Source organism: Psittacula echo, assembly GCF_963264785.1.
Source record: "Psittacula echo genome assembly, chromosome: 3".
NCBI classification, from domain to species: Eukaryota; Metazoa; Chordata; class Aves; order Psittaciformes; family Psittacidae; genus Psittacula; species Psittacula echo.
In genome coordinates, this window is record NC_137736.1 from 103,188,743 (window position 1) to 103,214,889 (window position 26,147).

The following is a 26,147-nucleotide window of genomic DNA, read 5'->3' on the forward strand; positions in this document are numbered from 1 at the left end:
CAGATACATTTCAACAGAGTCCACAGAACTGTGTGAGATAGTATCACGGTTTTCCTGGTAATAACTTGCAAATGTTTTTGTTTCATTTGCTTAGTCTTTGAAACTGTTTTAGTACTTCTGACAAGGCTTTACTCAAGCACTTAAATTAAAAACAAAAAATATTCTGCTTAGTGATCAGAAATTAGAGCAACATTAATTTTCTGCTACTTAGGATTATCTAAGTACACTATTTGCTCTTAAAATAGTTGCCATCTCTTAGGACAGAAATACAGGAGGGCTGCTGAAGTCTGCACTTTGTATATTTGACCACTGAATGGTAGCGTTGTACTGCTTCTGATAAAGGAAAATACCTGAATATGGCAGAGAAAAAAAATCCAAATGTAGTTGAACTCTTATATCAAAGTCCCACTGGCCTGTTACATCTTCTGCTGTTAAATCAGCCATTTTCTCAATGCTTGATCATTCTGAAAAGACATCCTCTGTTTAACATTAATTTATTTTAAACATGTGAGGAGTTTTTTCTTCCCTGTCCCTTTACAACTTTTGTTCTGATGTTTGAATTGTACATCACAAACATGTTGATCTGTTGTGCTATTGCTGTAGGATTAACAGAAGCATATTTTACAGTGAGTAGCAGGATTCAGTTTCCATCAAATGCAAAAGAAGACTAGGTTATGTGGCTAAGTGATTCATCATTTAAGAGAAATATTTAGCTAGTGTATGTGTTCAGCAGGATTGTCCGGGCTCTGGGGCTGCAAATTTATCTCCCTTTTAATTGTGGTGTAGGAATATGCACTGTGTATTTGACAGGAAAAAAGAGTGCTTGGGGATGTGCTTCTGACAGATGGACACCCTGCTTCTTAATACAGTGGACTTCTGAACCTGAAAGTTTGCTTTCCTGCTTCTTTGCCAAAACATTACTTAGAAATTGCCGCAGTCCTTGAGTTGCTCATAAGTATGTCCTTCTGCTTACTTGCTTGAATAAAGCAATTCAGCTTTACCTTTTGTATTCTTAATAAGAATTTAAAATATTTAAAGTTAATTAAAATATCAATTTAAATATAATGGTAAATAATGTTATGAATAATATACAATTATGTTTGAGATAGCACCTGTGGGGTTTGCTTTCCCTGGATGTGGGAATATTTCTGACTTATGCTGCAACATGCAGGTACCTGGCCAGCTGCTGCTTCCAGTAGGTGTTACTGAGCTGCTGGGAGAAAAGAGCATCCCTTTATCCTTTCTCAGTATGGATATAAGAGGCAATAATAATGCCTGATTCTGCTTTCTGTGTCACCCTTTGGCAGAGAGTGGAGGACATACAGCTGCTTTATGCTCTAGCAGCCTCTTACCTGTCAAGAAAATGCTGTGGGCAAACTATTGGACCACAAACAATAGGATACAGCTTTGCTTCAGAACATAGAGCAAATGTCTCTCTTTTTGTTGACTCTGTGAGGAGGTTGGATAGAGCATTATGTGACCTGTTGTACACAAGTCATTGCTTGTTTGCTAGTTTTTCATTTGGTGCACATTCTACAGTAGTTTAAGGAGTAGCCAATGCCACAAGTTTTGACTTCCCGTCAAAACATAGGATATACCTTGCTGAAATACAGATTCTGATTTTGCAGGAAATACTAAACAATACAAATTTTGAAGCTGTATAAGAAGCAGAGCTAAAACTTACTATTCAGATTTTTTTAACTCGTCTTAGTCCTGGTATGTTGCTTTGGAGTATAGCAAATTATGGGACCTTGAGTATGAGTATCCATATAAAGAGGTACCAGTGTGATGTTCTTACTATGCTTTTCTCCTTCAACAGTTCATCTCATCTAATCTATTTAGATAGCAAAATCTCTGCAGCACATAAACCTTGGATTCTGTCTAAATAAAGTTATTGGCATCTGTCAATAAACTGGGGAAGTGAAGTTCCCAGAAAGGTCAAGATGAGTCAGTTTGTGGATAACACAAAACCTTTGTTGGCTCCTTATTAGCATCTTAATAATTATCAAATTTAAGGATAAAATGCATAAAACAAAATGAAAAACTATTGCTTGCTATGTAAACCTTACCAATCCAGATTTCCTCGGTCTAAGTTGTGTGTGACAGTGATTCTTAAAACAGATATAGCAGAAATTATAGAGGCTCCATAGAAACTCTACTGACAGTTGTGTTTTTCTGTAGATAGCATGAATGTGCAAGGCACTCCAGTTTTGCGAGTGTAAAAGCTCATGCTTCATTGCTCTTCAACCATTAGAGCATTGGGTGAAGCTAGTAAAGGTATTTGTTCACCTCACATCTGGTAACTGCAAGAACTGAAATAGAATCATAGAATAGAATCATAGAATAGTTAAGGTTGGAAAGGACCTTAAGATCGTCTAGTTCCAAGCCCCCTGCCATGGGAAGGGACACCCCACACTAAACCATGCCACCCAAGGCCTCATCCAACCTGGCCTTGAACACCACCAGGGATGGAGCATTCACAACCTCCCTGGGCAACCCATTCCAGTGCCTCACCACCCTCTCAGTAAAGAATTTCTTCCTTAGAGCCAATCTAAACTTGACCTGTTGAAGTTTTAACCCGTTACGCCTTGTCCTGTCACTACAGTCCCTGATGAATAATCCCTCCCCAGCATCCTTGTAGGCCCCCTTCATATACTGGAAGGCTGCTATGAGGTCTCCACGCAGCCTTCTCTTCTCCAGGCTGAACAACCCCAACTTTCTCAGCCTGTCTCCATACGGGAGGTGCTCCAGTCCCCTGGTCATCCTCGTGACCCTCCTCTGAACTTGTTCCAACAGTTCCATGTCCTTTTTATGTTGAGGACACCAGAACTGCACACAATACTCCAAGTGAGGTCTCCTGAGAGCAGAGTAGAGGGGCAGGATCACCTTCTTTGACCTGCTGGTCATGCTGCTCTTGGTGCAGCCCAGGATGCAGTTGGCTTTCTGGGCTGCAAGGGCACACTGCAGGCTCACGTTAAGTTTCTCATTGACCAACATCCCCAAGTCCTTCTCCGCAGGGCTGCTCTGAATCTCTTCTCTGCCCAACCTGTAGCTGTGCCTGAGATTGCTCCAACCCAGGTGTAGGACCTTGCACTTGGCATGGTTAAACTTCATAAGGTTGGCATCAGCCCACCTCACAAGCGTGTCGAGGTCCCTCTGGATGGCATCCCTTCCCTCCATAGTATCAACCGAACCACACAGCTTGGTGTCATCGGCAAACTTGCTGAGGGCGCACTCAATCCCACTGTCCCTGTCACTGACAAAGATGTTGACCAAGACCAGTCCCAACACCAATCCCTGAGGGACACCACTTGTTACTGGTTTCCAGCCAGACATCGAGCCATTGACTACAACTGTTTGCGTGTGGCCATCCAGCCAGTTCTTTATCCACCGAGTGGTCCACCCATCAAATTGATGTCTCTCCAATTTAGAGACAAGGATGTCATGTGGGACACTGTCGAACGCTTTGCACAAGTCCAGGTAGATGACGTCAACTGCTCTGCCCCTGTCGATCAGTTCCGTAGCCCCCTCATAGAAGGCCACCAAATTGGTCAGGCAGGATTTCCCCTTAGTGAAGTCTTTCTGGCTGTCACCAAGCACCTCCTTGTTTTTCATGTGCCTTAGCATGCCTTGCAGGAGAATCTGCTCCAAGAGTTTGCCAGGCACAGAGGTGAGACTGACTGGTCTGTAATTCCCCGGGTCATCCATTTTCCCCTTCTTGAAAATGGGGGTTTTATTTCCCTTTTTCCAGTCGCTGGGAACTTCACCTGACTGCCATGATTTTTCAAATATGATGGCCCGTGGCTTAGCAACTTCATTCGCCAGCTCCTTCAGGACCCGTGGATGGATTTCGTCAGGTCCCATGGACTTGTGCACGTTTAGGTTTTTAAGATGGTCTCGAACCAGATCCTCTGCTACAGTGGGCCTAGGGTCTTCATTCTCACAGTCCCTGCGTTCGCCTTCCAAGACTTGGGTGCTGCAGTCAGAGCCTTTGCCAGTGAAGACCAAGGCAAAGAAGTCATTAAGAACCTCAGCCTCCTCCAAATCCCTTGTAGCCAGTTCTCCCGATATCTTCCTGAGGGGGCCTGCGTTGTCCCTAGTCTGTCTTTTATTCACTACGTACCTATAGAATCCCTTCCTGTTATCCTTAACATCCCTAGCCAAGTTTAATTCTAACTGGGCCTTAGCTTTCCTACCCTGGTCCCTAGCTTCCCAGACAACATGCCTGTATTCTTCCCAGGCTGCCTGTCCCTGCTTCCACCTTCTATAAGCCTCTTTTTTCCTTTGAATTTTCCTGAGCTGCTCCTTATCTATCCAAGGAGGTTTCCTGGCCCTCCTGCTGCACTTTCTTCTAGTTGGGATGCAACACTCCTGAGCTTGTAGGAGGTGATCCCTGAATAACAACCAACAGTCTTTTAAATACTCCCCTGAAATGCCTGCTAATAGTTGCTTTGGGTGGAGTGGAAAGCTGCAGGACAGGAGCTGGCTTGTTAAACATACATACTGAGTTAAGGTTTCAGTAATAGTAACAAAGTATTTGAGACTGTAGGCAGAGGGGCAAAGTAGCATCCTGAATTTAGGATGTGAAGAGGAGCGCACTCAGATTATGGAGTTGGGAAGCCAGTAGTTTTACAAGTTATACTGTAGCCTCTTAAATTGGAAATACAGAAGGTGTAGAGTTTTCTGATGACTGTAATTAATGACATAGTACACAATAAGAAAAAGGAGCCAAAGACTAAGACATTTCAGAAATTAAAAAGTGGTTTGAAACAACAAAGAAATGTACTGATTGCAGTCTTTGCAAGCAGTAGAATAACTAAATATGGTACCATGAAATATCTCCCAGAAAGGAGATTTCCACTGAAATTTTGTGGCTCTGATAAACTGAAGTTTATTGAGGATGAGGAATAAGCATTTCAGAAAGAAGCTTCTGTTGAATTTGCAAATACTATTGTTAGTGAATTGGTGGAGAGATTGTAAAGCTCCACAACTTTATGCCTGTGGTGCTCTTTAGAGGGTGCCGAAGAGGAGGATTTGGGAGGAGAATTACACTGTGTTGCAAGAGTGTTGTAGCCAGGGTATAGAGTGAATGGAAAGAGTGTGCTCAAATAACTCAAATGTAGGGGAGAAAATGGAGTCTGGTAGAAAAGGAAATGTGAGATGCTTTTGGCAAGGTACAATGTTGTGGTGTGTGATGTAGAGAGCTGAGTTTAAAGAGAGAACTGAAGTGAGAGAGCAACTGTAGTATTTTACGATAGAGGTGGCTGCAAAGAACAGGCATCAGTGCTGGTGACTTTTGGAGGTAAGAGGTGAAAAAGGTAATTAAATTTTAATACACTGCAGGGCTTGAGTAGTGAAGTAGAGGGACAAAAGATGCAGTGAGCCGGTTAGAAAACTGAAGGGCAGCAAGTTTACATTTGATACAGGAGATGCAAAAGAAGGTGAAAGGAGGAGATGCCCACTCTAGGCTTGATATTGCTGCCCCTACGTTTTTCCTCTTTCACATGTGAATGTGTATTATTTTGTTCCACACTAGCTAGTCAGTGCAATTGTGCGTTGGTGCAGCTGTCAAAGTAAGATAACATTTGTGGAAGAGTAATTTTTGGATGTGGATAGGAGCTACATTCTCACTGTTCTTATCCTGTCTGCCACAAATCAGTTCTTGACAGGAAGATTTTTAACTGGCCGTGTTAGTGGTTCCCATAGAGAAACCTTTCATTAAACAGTATTAGTGTTTCTCAGCATTGCATTCACGTATAAGCCCATGGGTTCCCTGTTGGGAAATACCCACTGCTCTCCTCAAATTCAGTGACAAAAAAGCTTGTTTACTGAATTAATCTGCCAAAAAAATTGTATCTCACCTAATATTTCAGGCCAAGGTGTAGCATTTTAGTCTATTAGAACTGCCAAGTTTCTATTATCTTTATCGGAACTTTAGAGGATTAATTTGAAAGGTTGTTGTCTTTTTTTTAATGTCACAAATGAAACACATTCCTCAAGAAGAAGGTGATGGCACAATTGCAAAACCTGGGATCTTAATTTAGATTGATTTTCTTAAGTGTGCTATCATTTAGAGCAACACACAAACAAAAAAAAAAAAAAAAAGGAAACAAAACCAAACTAGAGGATATTAAGATTAGTGTATAAAGAACAGTGTGGAAGGATTTTCTTGCCCTTATGAAAAGCTCTTGCTGACCAAGACGGAAATATGTATTTTAACTGAGGAAAACAAATACTTCACTCCTAGTGATTTATTTGCCAGGTGTTAGCTGGATAAGGATCATCATATATGTACTCCCTAGGCCAAGCAGTGTGTGGCGCAGAATGGATGTTGATGAATATAAAAACTGTAGAAGTAGACTGATGCTACATCTTCAACAATTTAAAAAGTAGAGCAACCCCTGTACTGGTGACAGAGGGAACAAATGGAAGAGCAGTCAGTTGTGAGCAGGTAGCTGAGGCGAAAGGTGTGTATGAGGTGAAGCACAGCTCCCCTGTGCCTGAGGGTGCTGGCTTGCTTTTTGTTTCCTCCTGTGAGGCAGCAGGAGGGCAAACTATTTCTGCTGAATTTGAGTACAAAAATTCTTGTTTCTAACTATGATGTCATCTTGTGTGTTCATATATTTTGGAGGGATTTCAGAGACATTAATCTGCTATGTGGCCTCACAAGTTGGTTTTACAGTTGGTAAAGACTAGCTTCAGCCAGGTGAACCCCTACAGTAACATCTCTTCATTTACAGAAACCCCTATGGTAAAATCTCCTCTTCATTTACAGAGGGCACTCTTGTAATGAGAATCTTATGATTAAATGCTCTTCACAGAAAAGCTCTCACAGCTTAGCTTGGTGATGCAATTGTCACCATGGAGATTTCACTTGTAACAGAAAAGAGCAAATTTGTTGCTGATCAACTTCAGAAATGCGTAGCAGATACCTCCCAATGCCTTTGTCTAAGCCACCACCTGAGGGCAGAATTTGGATCAGAAGCTGAAAGAGGAGGTACATATATGCTGATCATGAATTATATTTTTTGTAGACAACTGGGTCTCAAGACCCTGTGTACTGACAGATACACATGAAAGTGCATGAATAAAAACCCCAATGCCTGAGCCAACAGGAAGTGTATTAGACCAGCCTTAAACTTGATGAAATAATTCGAATGTGATCTGTGAATTCTTGTTGAGATCTAATTCCTCCCCCTCAAATCTAAATCATTAGATCCTTGTTGAGATCTAATATCCTCAGAAAGGATATTTCTTGCTGTTATCCCATAGGCCACACAGAATGGGGTCACCTAAGGTTCCAGAAAACCCCAAAAAACAAACAAACAAACAAAAAAAAAACCCAACCAAAAAACAACAAAACAAAAGAAATTGTGATATCAAATTTAGAAACTACAAGTGTTTTTCTTTCCCCTTCATGAAAGCCTTATTGATAGGTTTGGATTTCTTGTTTCACAGCAATGACCTAATAAGCAATTGTACCAGTATGGAATGATTAATTTCTGATTTTACTGAAGCCTTGAAATCCTTCTGAATGAGTAATGGTTGGTTGTTTTGCTGGCCTTTCTGCTAAGGGAAGCTCTACAGAATAAGGAATATATTACAAAACTGAACAAACCATTGGGAAAGCTAGTGTGGAAAGCAGCCCTATACTGGCTGGGAGATAAATATAGTAATGTGGAAGGTCTCTTCTGTTCCTGTAATTCTGCTGGGATTATGTAGCTAAACAACTACATTAATACTTATACAAACAACTTGGACTTGGGGGTACTGGTGGATGAAAAGCTGGACATGAGCTGGCAATGTGTGCTCACAGCCTAGAAAGCCAAACACATCCTGGGCTGCATCAAAAGAAGCATGGCCAGCAGGTTAAGAGGGGTGCTTCTGCCCCCCTACTCCTCTTCTGTAAGACCCCACCTGGAGTACTACATCCGGCTCTGGGGTTCTCAGCACAGGAAAGACATGGACCAGTGGGTCCAGAGGAAGGCCCTGAGAATGATCAGAGTGATGGAACACCTCTCCTATGAAGAAAGGCTGAGAGAGTTGGGGTTTTTGCAGCCTGGGGAAGAGAAGACTCCAGGAAGACCTTCTATTCTGCAGGACAGAGGTTTTGGTAGGGCCTTTTGCAATAGGACAAGGAATAATGGTTTTAAACTAAGACAGAGTAGCTTCAGACTAGATGTAAGGAAGAAATTTTTTACAAGGAGGTGATGAGACACTGAAACAGTTTGCCTAGGTAGGTGGTAGATGCTCCATCCCTTGAAAATTTAAGGTCATGTTGGATGAGGTTCCGAGTAGCCTGATCTAGCTGAAGATGTCCCTGCTAACTGCAGGAGGGGTTGAATTAGATGTCCTTTAATGGTCCCTTCCAACCTGAAATATTCTATGATTTTATGATTCTGTGATTTATTAGCTCTTAGGAAAATCCATTGCTGTCATGAGGCTTCTTACTGAAGTGGTAGATGGTAGTGAAATCAGTTCAGGATCTAATCTGAGATGTTTCTCCATGAAGCAATAGACAAAGAGTGTGGGAATAGATAAATAAGTGCTGCGGTGGTGATGGTTAGATGGTTAGTTTGGTTAGGGAAAAAAAAATAGAGGGGAAACACCAATAAAGATCAATTTATATCTTAAAACAAGGAAGAGCTTTCTTTTATTGGAAAAATCAGTCAGGAGATAACAAACAGAAGCATAGTAGTCTTCAACATATGAAGAGCAAAAAAGACCTGCCTAGGAATTAAACGTTGAGTCTGAGTGAACCAAAATGGGAAATGGAAATGAAAAACACTGCCATAATAAAACTCAGAACACTTGACACAAAAGACAGTCCTAAAATCATGAGTCATTTAAACACTGAGGTTTTTCAAAGGATAAAAGGGTGTTTTAATGTCTTCTTCACTGTCAGGGAAATGATAATCCAACTCAACATGAGACTGTTTCAGGTTCAAAAAGGCTACTTTAAAATAGCTTTAAAACTTCCCAGCTAGCTGGCTACAGGATGAAGTCTAGAAGGCAATTGCCACTGACTCTGCCTGCCCCGTCCTCTGGCCTGCTCATTCCCCACCAGCCTCCATTACCTGCCGCCCTTGGTGTGCACTCCTGCCTCTCAGCCCACGTCTCCTCCTTTCTTTATGCCTCATGTTTTCCTTTGCCATCCTTCATTTCTCTTTTCTTTTCAGGAAACCCCCATACCCACTTACCATTTGAGTTCTCCTTGTATGCTTCTGCATCTTTTTTGGTTTTCCACCTCATTTCTTTGTTCTTACTCTTCTTTCCAGCCCTCAAACAGTGTAGTGCTTGAGGGCACCCCAGCTTGAGGGTCATCCAAATTTTCTGGATTTTAGTGTGTGTGTTTTAAAACGTGAACTCAAAAAGGTCCCTAATCCCACTATAGCCAGAATAAAGCAATTGTAAAAGGTGATTTAATCTCTAACTTTCATTTCATGCTTTTAGAGAAAGGATTGATTCAGTCCCTCTCTCCATCCCTCCCTCCCTCCCTCTTCTCCCTCTCCCTTTTTTCCTCTGGCCTTCCCTTCTGTTTTTCCTCCTTTCCTCCTTCCCTCTTTCCCTCTCTCTGCACCTCCTCCTCACTGCTACCAACTGGTCTTTCTTACTTGTGGTGAGAGAATAAAACCACGTAATGGCTCTACCAGCTGCTATTACTCTCCTGTCATCTGTGCTCCAAAACATAAGGCATAATTTCTCACATCTTTTGTAGATGCAAGAAAAAAGGGTCTTCATAACAAAGTTAACTTCAAAGAGGTAAATATTAAGAGTTTAAACGTTTCGGGTCAGTCAAGAGAAAACTAAAGGCTCCACAATATTTAGGAGATTTCTCATTGGTTCCAGGTACTTGCCTGTTTAAAAAAAGAGAGAAAAGTGAAGGTATTTTTCAAGGTGTGTATAGTGTCTGTGCAATGGTGCAAAGCCAGTCCTGTGGCTGGGCTGGAAGCCCAGTTTGCTGCTCTGCTCCCTGTTCTCCTTGGGTAGTTCGACTGCTCAGCTTCCTGCTCCCCCATCAGTGTGGATGCCTGCTCCCACTGGTTTCTGTGTCCCCTCGGCTCTAATAGTGAAAGCGCCGCAGCAACTAGGGAGATATGAAATAATCTGGAGTTCTGCCTAGGCAGACATCTGCATTTCCCACTGGAAGGGCATGTAGAATCTTAAGTTGTTTGCTAGGACAAAGATTTGTGGGGGACCCAAATTTCAGACTGTGCAACTTCGCTCAGGTGAGTTTAGGCATGCCAAATTCTTCTGCCTCTCTTCTGTTTTGCATTGGGTATGAACAGGTCAGCCGTGGCATCAGCTAGTCAGCTAGCCTTTTATGTGACTTCTGTATAACCTGAAGCCTGTACGAGTGATCAATTTTCTTTGCTGCTGCTTGTTATCTTTCTCACCATGGATGCAAAGGATTGTAACGCCTGAGACTCCCTGGCCTCTGGTATTGTTACTGTTATTTATTCCTTCCCCTACAGAGCATGAGAGAGACACCACTAAATTCAAATATCACCTCTTTGCCAGAAAGTTTTTTGTTTACAAGTGTCACATTTTATTTAGTATAAACTGCGTGGTAGAAAATATTTGTGTTTTCAGTTTAGTTTTACTGTAAGGTATATCTTTTGACTGCTGCTGTATAAACTTTGTTTTCCCCATTATGAGAAATGTCTTGGTGGATTATGAAAGATAAAAACTTATTTGTGAAAAAGAAGGTGAAGTAGATGTATTCCATGACTTGTAAACAATAAAAATGTTAAAGGAAGGCTTTTGTAATTTACTATTTTAAAAGTTTACTAATTTTAAAGCTGATAATGTGCAACAGAGCACACTGGCATCTTAAGCACTGGCACAGTCTGGTAGGGGTGATATAAATTCTTGATCTTCTAAACCATCACTTTTGAGGAGCTGTATTCTCCAGAAGTGAAAATCGATAATAAAAAGCAGGTCCTGTTGCTTAACTGATGACTGCGTGTGAAGAGAAAGTGCTTGCAGATTTCCCTTCAGAAGAGCCTGGAAGTGGGGGGCTGTGTCTTTGTTAGATGCCTGCTGGGAAGGACTGTCAGTGTAACCTCTAAGGAGCATGAGCTGTGGAGTGGAGCAGGCCAGGGATGCTGAGACAGAGAGGAGGAAAAATGCAGACAGCAAAGGACATGTCAAGGCTTCCAGTAAATAATATAAAAAGATACTGGAAGCCTGAGGGGAGGGGGATGGGTTTGGAGAGAATTTATGCTCTTGCTATAAGCTTTCTAGGAGCTAGAATTGTAATTCCTAACTTAGTAAAATCTTAGGAGGCAAGAAAAACAGAAGTGTATGCAGTTTTGTATGTAGAGTAGGAAACTGAGAGCATGGAAAAAAGAAGCAAGCAGGATAATACTTTAAATTATAAGCATAAAGTTTAATAAAAGGATATCTAAATACAAATTAGTTTCTGTTGTGCTAATCCTGTTTTCTTTCTTATTTGCGTATAAATTGCACTGATTAAACCTGAGATGCTGTAAATATTGGCATAGTTGAGCCTGGTTAGGTATTGCTACCTCCATTTTAATGTCTGTTTAGGCTTGGATGAAACCCTCTTAACTGAGCAGAGCCAAGCATTTTTAAGTTTTATTAAATCCATGCAATTTTTTAATTCAAATAGGAATTTAATTTTTATTCATGCACATTGTCTAAATAGCTCAGCTTTGTGCCTAAGGTTGTTTCCTATTCATTCAGTTCTAATACTGTGCTTAGTATAAGCACAAATGTAAAGGTTATCACTCTCCAGAAGAGTGTCAAACTAGGGAGGCAAACAAGAAATTATGGGGTTTTTAATGCCATTCTGCAAATTAGTAGCTTTGTACATGCTGTGGGAGATGTGGCAATTTCAGAGGAACTTGACAGAAGGGAAGAGATGTTTGAAGCTTGGTGGGAGTATGGGGTGGGAAGATAGGCAGGATATGTCTTGCGGACAAAAAAAAGGATCGGAAGTAAATGAGTTTGTAAAAAGGTTGCTGATACACTAATAGAACATAAACTGAGTAGGAACATGGTAAAAAGCTCCATGAAATATTTACATTTCTGATGTTGGTGTTAAGGTACTGTCTGGTGTTAAGACGACAATGGTGATAGGAATAGGGTTGTGGTGGATCTGAATTTAAAATTATGTGCATTGCTTAAGGAAAGAATAATTTGGGGAGTACCTTTGTCTCTTTGCAGTTATTTACTTCATCTAGTTGTTCTTCTCTTTATTTCCTGTTTTTTTGTTTGCTTTTTTCTACCTTTAAAACAGTTTTAATGACAAATTTTATCCTGCAAGCAAGTCACGACAAGTACCACAATTTTTCTTCCTCAGGATTTTTCCATCATAGAGGCTTGTCACTGTTGTAGAAGCCAAAGCCTTCAGGCACGTTTCCGGGAAGCATGATGTGAATTTTATAACCCCTAGATACCAGTCGTTGCAGTTTGGGGGGTGCCTGTTTTTATGCCGAAGTCTTGCAAAATCTCATTAGCTAATTTTTTCACTCATGTTTTTGTATGCTTTAAAAGCTGACTTTCCCTCCCCCAGCTTTTAATGAGGGGGCGATCTGGCTCAGCTGAACTGTTCCCAACTATGTTGTTAATTTTTAGAGATTCTTAATGTGTTACTTTCCTGTGTGTACACTTGAAGTTTATTTGTGAAATTATCCTGTTCAAACATTTGTACATTATTTAATTACAAAACATTGTGTAAAAATAAGCAAATACAGCCCCTAAAATCCTCTTGTAGATGTGAAGCAGGAACAGAGTTTACCAAGTGTCTTTGGCTTTTTTAAAGGTAATCAGATATCTAATTTGTTTTTTTAAAATTTGTCAAAAATGGATCAGTAAGTCCATCCAAAAAAGGCAGGTTTGGAGACAGTTACTAATTTTTTTGAAGAATAATAATATGAAGTCATGTGAATGGAAATACTAAACTGTTAGGTAGTGTCTTGTGAGCTAAAAGCTGTTGTAAAGAAATCATAGAATCATAGAATCGTTTGGGTTGGAAGGCACCTTCAAAGGTCATCTAGTCCAACGCCCCTGCAATGAGCAGGGACATCTTCAACTAAATCAGTTTGCGCACAGCCCCATATAACCTGGCCTTGAATGTTTCCAGGCCTGGGGCAGCTACAGTTTCTCTGGGCAACCTGTGCCAGTGTCACAGCACCCTCCTTGTAAAAAATTTCTTCCTCATGTCTAGTCTGAATCTACCCTTTTTTAGTTTAAAACCATTAGCCCTTGTCCTTTCACCACAGGCCCTGCTAAAATGTCTGTCCCTGTCTTTCTAATATACCCCCTTTAACTGTTGAAAGGCTCCGATTAGGTCTCCCTATAAATCTCACGTATGGACAATAATTCAATACCAGCATAATCCTAGCTATTCATATTTGGGAATGGAAAGGAATTATCTTTTTCTCAATACTATAAGTATCATTCCCAGCTCACCTGGTTGTTCATCTTGGCACCTTCGAAGAGATTTCACATTGATTCTGCTGGCAAAGAGGAAGAGTGTGTTAGGGAGACTCAGTTCACCCATATAAGTTTCATGCCCTGTCAGGGAGATTTTACTGCAATAACTACATTTCATTCTACATGTAAAGCTGTAACCTTGTTTCAGTGCACCAAAGGATAGAGATGTTGGCTCAAAACCAAATTAATTACCCGATAACTACTGAATGGCGTACCCTTACCTTGTGCGTAAACAAAAGACATTTACCTCATACCCCATTGATGCATCATGTAATAAGTGTGACAGTTACGGCTTTCCGTCTTATCTCTCTCTTCCTGCGGTGTTCATAAAAGCGTTTCTCTCTTGTAACAGATGGTCAAACCACAGCTTTGAAATTTATTTGGAGATGAAGCATTAAAAGTGAAGAGTTTTCATGCAGATGGGGGCAAAGAGGAGTTTATTCTTCTTACAATTCTGATTATGAGGTATTTCATACAATGTCTTCCTTTCTTTTTTGCTTGCAGGTGATGTGCCTTCAGGATTTCTTCGGCGATGATGACATTTTTATTGCATGTGGACCAGAAAAATTCCGTTACCAGGATGATTTCTTGCTGGATGAAAGTGGTAAGATGTATTTTAAAAATGTTTACAACTGGAATATAGGGCAGACTTCCATATAATGGTAATCAAGCCAAAACTTTTGACCTAAATTAATTTCAGAAAGAGCATAAATATTTTTATTCTTTAAATACTAAATGCTGAAAATAAGAGGTAACTGAAAGCAACAATAAAGTTGCCAAGGGAAACATTGCAGCGTACTACTTCAGCCTGAATTTCATATACCATAGAAAGTAGTCATGTGTTTGGTGAAACTCCTTTTTTGCAAATTCTTGCATAGAGTTTTGTGTTTAATTTTTCTTTGAATTTATTCTGTTTCCTTATTACAGTTTTTCAACCTCACAGTCCTTGCATTTGAGATATAGATAATGCTCCACAGGTAATATGATAAAGGAAGATAGATAAAATTCTGTGTGAAACATAATCAACAAATGCAGACAAAGTAGTCTGAGAGAATTCAGGGAGTTCTCTTTTTTCTCAGAGGTTGACTCATACAATAATGTAACCAGTGTATGTAATCCTTTAAGGAAAATATATGTTTGATTTGCATATACTGTTTTTGTTACAAAGAGCTTTCCTAACTTAGAAACTTCAGTAACAAGAAAAAAAATTATCAGATTTGTGCATTTTGCAAGACTCAGCAAAGGTTTTATTGCCCCTGCAGTCTCTCTCAGTTCAGGGTATGTTCTTAATCCACTGGTATCAACTCCTCTCATCTTTTTTTTTGAAATATCAAAGGTCTCAATGGCTGACTGGAAAATCAGGAAATATTTTATTACAGTAGTAACTACTTTCATAGTCATCATGTGCATATTTGTTTAACTTCACCACTTTATCACTGGTTTTGATGCAAATGCACATTCAAAATGAAAGATGGTGCAATTGTACTTCGCTGACTAACCTATGAAACTGGAAGGGTTCTTGGTTTACCTGGATCCAGACAAATGCTCCATTAGCTTGTGTAGGAGCAGAAGCAGCTGACTTGTGCAGACCTTACATTGTGAGTTGAAGGATAAGCCTGGAAAAGGAGGTATCTTTGCTACTGGCAAAGAAACAACATTTTGTATCAGACACAAGAAGAAGCAAGCACACATTCTGCCCTCTTCTAGAGGACCTTATAATATGGAAATAAAAATCAAATAGTGCAGCAGATTTGTTCTTTGCCATAGTTGTACTTGCCTCTAAGGTAAAATGCACTAACTGCGGAAAAGTAACTTTAGCCATTGTTAGGACAGGAATTAGAAAGGAAATGGGGACATATTTGGGCAGCACAGGGATTTCCCAGGTGATAGTGTGGCCAGCTCAGCTGTCCTTGCCTTTAATGAGAAGAAAGCCAGGTAGCTAACTGCACAGTCTGGATTCACTTGTGTCTCTTATCTGAAAGATGACACTGGCAGCTGCCTGGTATCTTCTCACAGTGAATCCTGTGGCAGTTTTTCCAGTGCTGACTCAGGGAGAAATGATGACAACAGATTTGTCTAAATCCCTTTTTGAAGTACAAAACTCTTTTTTGGATGTCTAGTGTCAAAGTACAGACATAACCTGACTCTGCCTTGTCTTTATTTGTCTGACATCTCTTTGAGTAAGCACTGTCTTTCTCTGGAACATTGGTGCTTAAAACCATATTATGCTGAGCTGGGGAAAAAGAAAAAAAAGCAGCTTGGAATCTAGGCTGAAAGTCCAACTTCAGCTATTTGTTGTGGTGTTTGCTTTAAAGATTCAGTAAACACTGACTGTTTTGACTACAGGAGCAAAGAAGGAGCAGAAAATCAGACTCCAGACTGTCTCTATTTCCTTTGTGAAGTGTACATCAACTATTTTGGGATATTTTTTCAACTAAGTTTAGTATCAGAAAACTCATTTAGGTTGCTTGCCGTTAATAGCTGATGTACCAACTAGATACTAGTTAGGCTTCTCTGAGGTAGGAACAAGATTTGGAGAGAGAATTAAAAAACAACTGAACTTTTGTTTTGTTTGGCAAATGAAGTCTGTGTGATCACCCTATGTGTCCATGTGTCCTTCATAGTTAATCTAAGAACATTAAAATTATTAGTAAGTGCCGTCTAACTGTGCAAGGCTTGGAAACCCTGTCTCTGCTTCCCTGTAAAGCAGCTTGAAGCAACACTGTGCTGTTCTCTGTCACCACATCCCTCCAGCATTTCCCACTTTCAGCCAGTTAAAGTGTTGTGGCTCAAGAAATAAAGAAAAGCAAAATTTGAAGGTGGGAAAGAAAAGCAGAGAGAATAAATGCTTAAACAATCAGGGCTCTGGGTTTTGGGGAATTACTTGTCAGGGAGGAAGAATGCCTTGTCCTGTTGTCTCCTGATACTAGAAGTGAGTGAGAAACAAAGTTTCTGGGATTGGAAAACCAATCACCTGTACTGGGATTATTTTTAACTAACACTGTGTGGCAAGAGAGTATGTATGTGCAACTGAGCCAGTCCCGATAGATTTCTTCCCCAGTAAATAAAACTTAGTCCTATTGACAAGGTAGATGGTACATGTTTAATTGACTCAGTTGAAGGTGCGTATTTAGAACAGTTCATGTGAATTATGCTCCAGAAATGTCTGGTTTGCTTTTGTAAATGGATCTGTATCCCTGATTTAGCTGTTCTTAGCTACATTGTATTTCTCTAAAGTTGCTTAAAACTTTTAGGGTGCAATTAATTCCACCCTATCATAAAGGAAAAGTCTAAAGATTCACGAGCCTACATTATTTTTAGTTGTCTTTATCGTGCTCCCATAGCTTGCTTCTAGCACAGGATAATACCTTTTAAAAGCCATAGAATCAGAAATTTAGAAACAGTCCAGAAGTCAGTGAATCAATCTCCCTAAGTGTGGGATTAACATTCCCCATTTCATTTCTGACATACACATCTAACATGATGCTTTAATGGCTCTGATGAGGAGGAATCTATAACCTCCTGAGACATCCTTTGGCAGTGGTGAACTCTCCTCACTGTTTTTCAGCTATCTTACCCCGGATTCCCTTGCTATAAATGAAACCCATTACTAATTTTCTTATCTACTGTGAATGTGGGAAACAATTGATTCGTTTTTCTTTGGAAAACCACATCAGTTTTATCTTGTTTAGGCTGAACAATTAGTTCAGCCTTTGTTTTGACTCTAGGCTTAAACCTGTCCTTGAAGGAGAGTTTGTTCCTCCTTTTTATTATGTCCCTTCTCTGTTTTATGTCTTTTCAGGAAGAGGCACTGCACATCCCCTTGGCAATGAGTAAGAAAAGCCAGTTAATTAGGGAACCATCAAAGAGAAAAACAAGCAGTTGGCACATACATTGCAGTTTCTACTTTCTTCCTTGATAGACAGATGGTTTTCATATTGAACACACTGTAACAGGAAGTACAGAATCAATAGGCACCACCCACATCATAATTCCTAGCAATCATCTCCGTATTCAACCTAATCAATAGATACAATAGCCACACACACTTCTACCAAGAGAACTGCAGATGGGACATGAAGATGCATGGGAATGACCCTAAAATTAAGAAGTATGTCAAGCATCAGTGGCAATGCTCCTTTCATAGAAAGTTTTTGTGGGAAATGTAAGCATAAAAACATTATATTAATGAAGCATGCATTATGTCTGCCAGCTTGTAAGAAGAAAGAATCCTCAGTGTAGAATATGGCAGTGGCTGCTTCAGGCATTGTTATCTTGCAGTTCTGGAAGCTTTCCCAGAAATCCCAGTTTTGCTTTAGCTCTTTTTGAAGAAGAGGTCAGAGGATGGTTTTCTATAGCTCTCAGCTGTGTGTTGGCAAAGATTAAGGTTTAAAGGCCATGCTCACAAAAATATTTGTAATCAGCTATTATTTAGGCACCTAAACAGGATTTGGCAGTGTAAGTAACTCATGGGATTGTCCCTAAATGAGAACATCTCCTTGGCTTATATGGATATTTCTTTCTTAGCAAAGTAAAAGATGAGCGTTTTTGCAGATGGCAGTATCAGACTTAATTTTTTTAAAATTAAATTATTTTTTATGTTTAATTAATGTTGGCTGAGTTCTTTGGAAGCTTGAGAGTTGCAGAAACCCAAGTATAACAGAATTCATCACATACTGAGACACATCATGTAAAAAGACTGTGATCTCGGCTGACCAAAGCCAATGTCTGCCTCCAAGCAGAGCATAACCAACATAGAATGTCTGGATGTGTAAACAGCTACAGATTGCTTGTCAAGAGCGCATATTATTGTTATGGAAACAATGATGAGAATGAGTCTCTTCTGGGGGAAAATTAAGACTAGGATCTTTGAAACCTAATTTCACTTTGACTTTGCTGGCCTGTCTTAGTCCTCAGCTCAGTATTTCTGTGCCAGAAGTGTTACTGCTTCATCTTGCCAGCAGCAGATAATTTGCCAGGAAAATCTGAATCCTGTGGTGTCCACACATATGCATGTGCACGTGGAGGCATGCACACGCATCTGATTCAGTAACTGCGGCTAGGGTCAGGAGTATCATGTTTATCCCTGTTAATAACTGTCGGGTTTCTTTAACCTCCATTACTCTGTCCTTCCTAAAAGACGGAGGAAGGGGAAACTGGTTATAGTCCTTGTCTACCCTGATTTATAGGACAGAGACTGATGTGTTAAGCAGCTTTAGGCTGGACTTCGAAGTGGAGAGCATGCTGGCTGACTTACTCTGTCCTCATTAAAAACTCGTGCTTTGGCAATTGGAAAGTAGTGGTGGGTTCTGGGGACTTTGAGATATAACTTTGCTTTCAACAGAGGCATAAATATAAAGTGTTCCAGTGCAGTGTGATATTTTCAAATGTCAACAACTTCTGGGCCTTGGAGACGGATATTCTGTGTATGAGGCAGAAACAAATGCAGGCAGGGGGGACCAGTCCTCTGACTGTGAGTACCATTTAGGCTAATGGTTCAGAAAGGGCAGAAGGAAAGAAGCTGATTTTCCTGTGGATTTGCTTCCAGTGTCCCCTTTATTTTCTTACTGCAAAACCTCCCGTTTCATCTCCGCCCTTTCATAATGCCTTAGACACTTGCACAGCCCTGTCGGCTCCCTACCGTTTGGCATGCTACTGCTTGTCCTTGTTCTCTTCCTCACAGTAAGGACATTAACAGGGTTTCTCTTTTATCCAGCAGCGTGACAGTTTCACAGCTTTCTCCAAAATGATGGGAACATCCCCTCACTGAGACCACCTGCATCCAGCCATGCTGGAAGTACCTCCTTTCCCCGGCCCACACCCCAGGCTGGCCTCTGGCTGTGCGGAAGTACTTGTCCGTAGGGTAGTGTGCGAATGACTTGCCTCAAATGCTGATCTGCAGTTAAATACTGAGAACAGTGTTAGCACGTTCGCATGATCATCAGGTGGCTGGTAATATAATATTATGTGGCGCTCATGAAATAAAATCTGTAGTAGTGCTTAAGTCAAATGAGCTTTTCACATGAAAAACACCGTCACAGAACATCAGTTTTTTTCTATGCAGGATTTCTCTTTTAATATTTAGCTTTTTAGAAGATACGTTCTTGATTACATAAGTCCATTTCTGTATCTGTTGTCTGCAAGCTATTTGCTTTGAATATACTGTGTTTCTCAAGTCTACTTATTTGAGACATTGTTTCTCACCTTTCTGCCTAAGCATCAATAGCAGTGAAAGTTTGATCACTTAAATCATAAATCTTTGCTTCCTTTGGTAGATTTATAGATGTGAATAAGGACATTAGAGCTTTCAAGAAGATTATGTATGTACTCTTCAATCCAGATTTATACTATAGTGTCTGTCTCTTCTTTCCGTTTCCCCACCTCTTCACCATGCATGCATGTATATTTGCATAGTTATCACTTCATCAATATCGCTATGAAAAAGTTGCCTGTATGTATAACTAGAAAAAATCATGATCACTTAAAACTAATGAAAGTCTCTCATTGAAACTAGCCAAACAGTAAGACTGCAGTTCATGCCAGTTCACTGTGTTCTTTTAATCAAATGTTCTTCAATATGTTTTCTTCAGTATTTGCTTTCTCTGATGTCTGTTAAAAATAGCATGAATGAAACACCATTCAATAAATTAGAACTGATGGAAATCCCACTTCATTTGCATAAGGAGTTTTGAGTGTGCATGTTTCTTCAACATTTTTTCATGGTAAAGCTGATTTTGGATATAAAAATACCAAAACTTTTGAGTCCAAAAATATCAAGCATTTCTCAGTAATAGCTGCATATTAATTAAATTGCATTTTTATTGGGAATTTATAATATAAAAATTCAGCTTGTTTTAAATAAAAGAAAAATTGTTATTAAGCATCATCAGTATTATTATCTTAATGTACATGAGGTTTTATTCGTAACAAGTAATTTTAATGTCGTTAATAACAGAGTAGACAGAATGCATTTATTGGTTTTGAGTAGCTTTTGATATCTTTGAGCTTTCATTTTATTTTTGTATTGTAATTTATTGAACTGAATCTTGCCAGAGGAATATTCAGGTTAATCAGATTGGTTCAGGAGATGATTTTTCTAACACCACATTTTAAACAAGTTTCCCAAACATCTAAGTTGTATACCCAAATGCAAAGAGTGTAATTGCAATTTTTATGACCAGTTTTATAAACAAACTTTCAGTTCTGGGGAAGTAATGGAGAAATTTGTTAGACATAACAGGGTAGATCTTTGCACTTGAGTTCTTAATTTGACTGTCTGCTATCTCTTCTTTCATGGAAGTTGCTTTATTTTACAGCCTTTGATCCTAGTTCACTGTTTGTATAATTTGTATGGTTTTTTATAGGCGACAGGTTGAGTTTTGAGCCTGTATGTTCAATCTGTATCCTTAGAGGATGGTATTAACTTGGAGTGTTTTCGGGAGAGACTTTACCTTTTATTTTTCCAGTTCCAATGATGATGGAATCAGCAGACAGTAGTTGTATATTATAACCCTCTCCACTGAGTCTGTTGTGGAGTTTGGTGACAAGCGTAGAGAAGTTTAACATCAGAGATGTTAGGAATTAGCTTTCCCACATAGTTACGTTTGTACTTTTCCTTGTCTTTAATTAGCTTGGTAAAATGGAGCATACAGTGTTGGCTGTTGGTCTACAATATCTTGGCAAGTATATTTGTATTTCTCACAGTTTGCAGATCCTTTCCAATGCTGGAAAGTATTAGAATCTAATCTATTTTTGAAAAGATGTAGCCTGTAGTCCTATTGTAGCAGATCCTTTGGGTGAGCAACTTAGACCCATTTTCTTGAGTTATTACAAGTTTATATGAGACAGCTTCAAGATGAGTAGTTCTTGTAACATCAGCACGTCATTATTCAGTTTGAGAAACTGAACTGTGCTGTCTGGTAAACTGTATTAGGATGTGCCGTGGAGACCTGCTGGTTTGTTGGGTAGTATGGTTGTATCAGAGATATTTGTATTAAGAATAGATTCTACCCATCATCAATAAAATTGGACGTGAATTAATTTTCTACTTGTCATACTAGATACAGAATTTATACCTGGAGTTTTGTCACGTCTTGAGTAAGTGTGTACACATTTTTTTAATGCCAGAGCCATCCACAGATTCTCTTATACTGGCAAAATCTTTCAAAAAGAGAATAATTATTCAAAATCCAGAGTTCATTAGCTTTTAGAAAGCAGAAACTTTCTGAAGGCATATGAGGAAAATGTATTCATTAAGGGCCTTTTTTTTTTTCAATCTTAGCAAACACTCAGCTGCAGTACAGCAGCTGAGGGAGAATCAAAACCTACCTGGATAATATTTCAAAGTGTTCAAATCAGAAACTGAGTACTTCAGTGATAGGTATTTGTATTTATATACTCATACATATTTACTGAGATGCTGTGTATACAGACACAAATATGTCAAGCATAAAGGGTTTTACTGTCCTACAAACACAGCCAGTAGAAGACCTCTGCAAAACAGCTGTGTTTGTCTGCACTGCTAACCTGATGGCTCACAACATACGCTGCAGCAGTTCAGTGCTGCTGTTTTCAAAATGCAACCTACAGAAATTTCCCATTGAAAAACTCAAAAGTGTTACCTGAGGTTTCAGGTTGCTTCTGTGAACAGTCACCTTGGAATAAACTTTTTTCATAGCATAGCTCCCTGCAGGAGGACTGGATTCTAATATTATGCATAAGGTAATCTAAGGCTGAGTAATCATTAGGAAGACTCATGTTGCCATGGAATTAAACACCTGTAGGTGGTAGGTCATGGAGCTCTGATTTGGATTCTTTTATTCTTCAGTCAGAGGTGGTTTTTTTTTTTTTTTTTTTTTTTGTTTTTGTTTTTGTTTTGTTTTTTGTTTGTTTGTTTGTTTGGGGATTTTTTATGTAATTTTGTTCTATAGGAATTGTAACACTTGTGTTTTTTGTTTTGGAAGAAAACCTTTTAGGGAGCTAACCTGAGTTCTCATTATTTAACGGAAAGACCTGGGTCAAGGAAGGTTTTTGGAAGGTTGTTAATTATTCCTTATAGCGTGGAGGGTGGTTAGAAGACAAAGAAATTTAAATCACTTAGTTTTTCCTATTACTCTGGAATAAGAAAGAAAAATTTTTCACAGGTACTTAGAATTGTTAAGATTGTCTAGGACAAAAGGGAACACAAGTTACAGAGCTAGCTAGTTTCTGATGAAGACACCATGTTTAGGAGGTAAAAAAACACTTTCAGGAGAACAATTCGGATGAAGCTTTATACAAGTTATTTCTGTCTTTAACTTTACAGGCTCTTTCTGTTTTGCAAGCACATATTAATGTCTAGAGAATAGGTGACTTGAGAAAATGGAATGGACTGCTTTTTTGTATAGCAGTAGTACAGCAGGGCTGGAAGATAGGATATATTGTTTTCCACTTAAAACAAATAAAATAGGGAATTATTGAGAATACACACCAGGGAGCCTTTGGAATCAAATAAATTGTTTAAAATTGTCGTTTTAAAAAAAAAAATCTTAAATTTATATGTAAACATTTAATAATAAGGGAAACCTACATAAATGGAACAAGATTGATTTTTTTAAAAATCACTTGGGGGGAGGACAATTCTCCTGAGATTCTGCTGGGAATCTACTGGGATCGCAGCTCAGACTGGATGCAGACAGCTGTGTAGTTTTTACCAGCGGGAGGAATACTAATGTATTATGAGAATTCTTAAACTTCCTAGCTGCAGATTAGAGACAAAATGCTTCTAATGCTAACTGAGAACATTTATTCTCTTTAGATTTAGTGTTGTTAATAATAACGATATTACAGAAGAGCTGTTTTAGAAAAAGCATTAGACGTAATTGTACGTTGATTTCACTTATGTTGAATAGAAGATTAAAGAAAACAAAACCCTTCCAGCAATTAAGTGGGGTTTTTTATATTAAAAGAGAGCACTTTGAAAAATCAAGGTAATTAGTGAATTCAGTTGCACTTCACAGCTTTGAGACTTGAATCATAGAATCATAGAATAGTTAGGGTTGGAAAGGACCTTAAGATCATCTAATTCCAACCCCCCTGCCATGGGCAGGGACACCCCACACTAAACCATGCCACCCAAGGCCTCATCCAACCTGGCCTTGAACACCACCAGGGATGGAGCACTCACAACCTCCCTGGGCAACCCATCCCAGTGCCTCACCACCCTCTCAGTTAAGAATTTCTTCCTTATATCCAATCTAAACTTGCCCTGTTTAAGTTTTAACCCGTTACCCCTTGTCCTGTGACTACAATCCCTGATGAAGAGTCCATCCCCAGCATCCTTATAGGCCCCCTTCATATACTGGAAGGCTGCTATGAGGTCTCCACGCAGCCTTCTCTTCTCCAGGCTAAACAGCCCCAGCTTTCTCAGCCTGTCTTCATACAGGAGGTGCTCCAGTCCCCTGATCATCCTCATGGTCCTCCTCTGGCCTTGTTCCAACAGTTCCATGTCCTTTTTATGTTGAGGACACCAGAACTGCACACAATACTCCAAGTGAGGTCTCACGAGAGCAGAGTAGAGGGGCAGGGTCACCTCCTTTGACCTGCTGGTCACGCTCCTCTTGATGCAGCCCAGGATACGGTTGGCTTTCTGGGCTGCAAGCGCACACTGAAGATGGCTCATGTTCAGTTTCTCATCGACCAACATCCCCAAGTCCTTCTCCACAGGGCTGCTCTGGATCTCTTCTCTGCCCAACCTGTAGCTGTGCCTGGGATTGCTCCGACCCAGGTGTAGGACTTTGCACTTGGCATGGTTAAACTTTATGAGGTTGACATCAGCCCACCTAACAAAGCGTGTCGAGGTCCCTCTGGATGGCATCCCTTCCCTCCGGCGTATCAACCGAACCACACAGCTTGGTGTCATCGGCAAACTTGCTGAGGGCGCATTCAATCCCACTGTCCATGTCACCGACAAAGATGTTGACCAAGACCAGTCCCAACACCGATCCCTGAGGCACACCACTTGTTACTGGTTTCCAGCTGGACATCGAGCCATTGACCACAACTCTTTCCGTGCGGCCATCCAGCCAGTTCTTTATCCACCAAGTGGTGCACCCATCAAATTGATGTCTCTCCAATTTAGAGACAAGGACTTCGTGTGGGACAGTGTTGAACGCTTTGCGCAAGTCCAGGTAGATGACGTCAAGTGCTCTGCCCCTGTCCATCAGTTCCGTAGCCCCATCATAGAAGGCCACCAAATTGGTCAGGCAGGATTTCCCCTTAGTGAAGCCATGCTGGCTGTCACCAACCACCTCCTTGTTTTTCACCTGCCTTAGCATGCCTTGCAGGAGAATCTGCTCCAAGATTTTGCCAGGCACAGAGGTGAGACTGACTGGTCTGTAATTCCCTTCTTGAAAATGGGGGTTATATTTCCCTTTTTCCAGTCGCTGGGAACTCCACCTGACTGCCATGATTTTTCAAATATGATGGCCAGTGGCTTAGCAACTTCATTCGCCAGCTCCTTCAGGACCCGTGGATGGATTTCTTCAGGTCCCATGGACTTGTGCACGTTTAGGTTTTTAAGATGGTCTCGAACCAGATCCTCTGCTACAGTGGGCCTAGGGTCTTCATTCTCACAGTCCCTGCAGCTGCCTTCCAAGACTTGGGTGGTGTGGTCAGAGCCTTTGCCAGTGAAGACCGAGGCAAAGAAGTCATTAAGAACCTCAGCCTTCTCCAAATCCAGGGTAGAGAAGGTTTGAAATTTCAACAAACTAGCAACCCAAAATCTGTCTTACGTTTGCACTGGTCCAGAATATATTGGTGAGATCCTACTGTGCTATTAGAAAATTAAAAGCCTAAAAAGACCTGGTCAGTAAAGAAGTTTATACCTCAAGCTAAGCATCAAATGTTCACATAGTCATATTTGCCAAAATTGTGCTGATTTTGACTTTGCAAAGTAAATTAAATTAGATAAAGGTTTTAGCCAGATGAGGACATTGAAAAAAAAAAACAAAAACAAACAAACAAAATTCCATAGAGTCATGATACAGTGTAGTAATGACAGATACACTATTGCAATATTTTTTCCTCTGTATTCAGAAAAAAAAAAAAGATATATAATGAGAAAAAAAAAAAAAAGATATATAATGAGGGAAAAACATCCTGTTTGATCAGAATCTTTGGAGAAATAAAAACTACTAATCCTAAAGAAGAATGCTCAAGTCAGTTGCAAAATGCTTTGTTTTGTGCATATAAGACCTGTCACTGTTGAGGAAAAAATATGTTTGTATATGCTACTAAGATCGTAACAGAATTTAATGCTGCCACACCTTCCTGTAAAGCAAAAGAAGTTCTTATCAATAAAGCTTGCCTGTTATTTCTTTACTGATGTAGTTCCCATACTGAATATAAGCAGGCTCTTTAGGACATCAGCCTTATGAACAATCTCATCTGTAAACTTCAAAACACTCCTTTAAACAGTCTCTGAAGTATGTTGTGATATAGAGAATGAAAGATGGTTTCATGGGCTATTTATAGCCTAACACGCATTTTCAATCTGCCATTATTTAAACTTTCTGAGGAAAAAAAAAAAAAAGAAGTTATTTGGACTTTACACACCTCAGTAAGTGTTGTGGTGTTAGCAGATGTTCTTAGTAAAACCACATTTTCCAGCTATTCACTGTTAGCCTATTGCCAGGATGACTCAG

General features: G+C 39.9%; 1 protein-coding gene across 2 annotated transcripts in view; it reads left to right on the top strand.

Moving 5' to 3' along the window:
• The window catches only part of DCLK1 (doublecortin like kinase 1), a gene marked incomplete at its 3' end in the record, with an annotated part of 248,532 nt that overhangs the window by 117,969 nt on the left and 104,416 nt on the right, over positions 1–26,147 (top strand). For both annotated transcript variants that reach the window (XM_080612416.1, XM_080612417.1), the window contains exon 3: positions 13,969–14,068. In XM_080612416.1, coding sequence (XP_080468542.1) covers positions 13,969–14,068 — 100 coding nt within the window. The remainder of the gene's footprint in view (positions 1–13,968; positions 14,069–26,147) is intronic.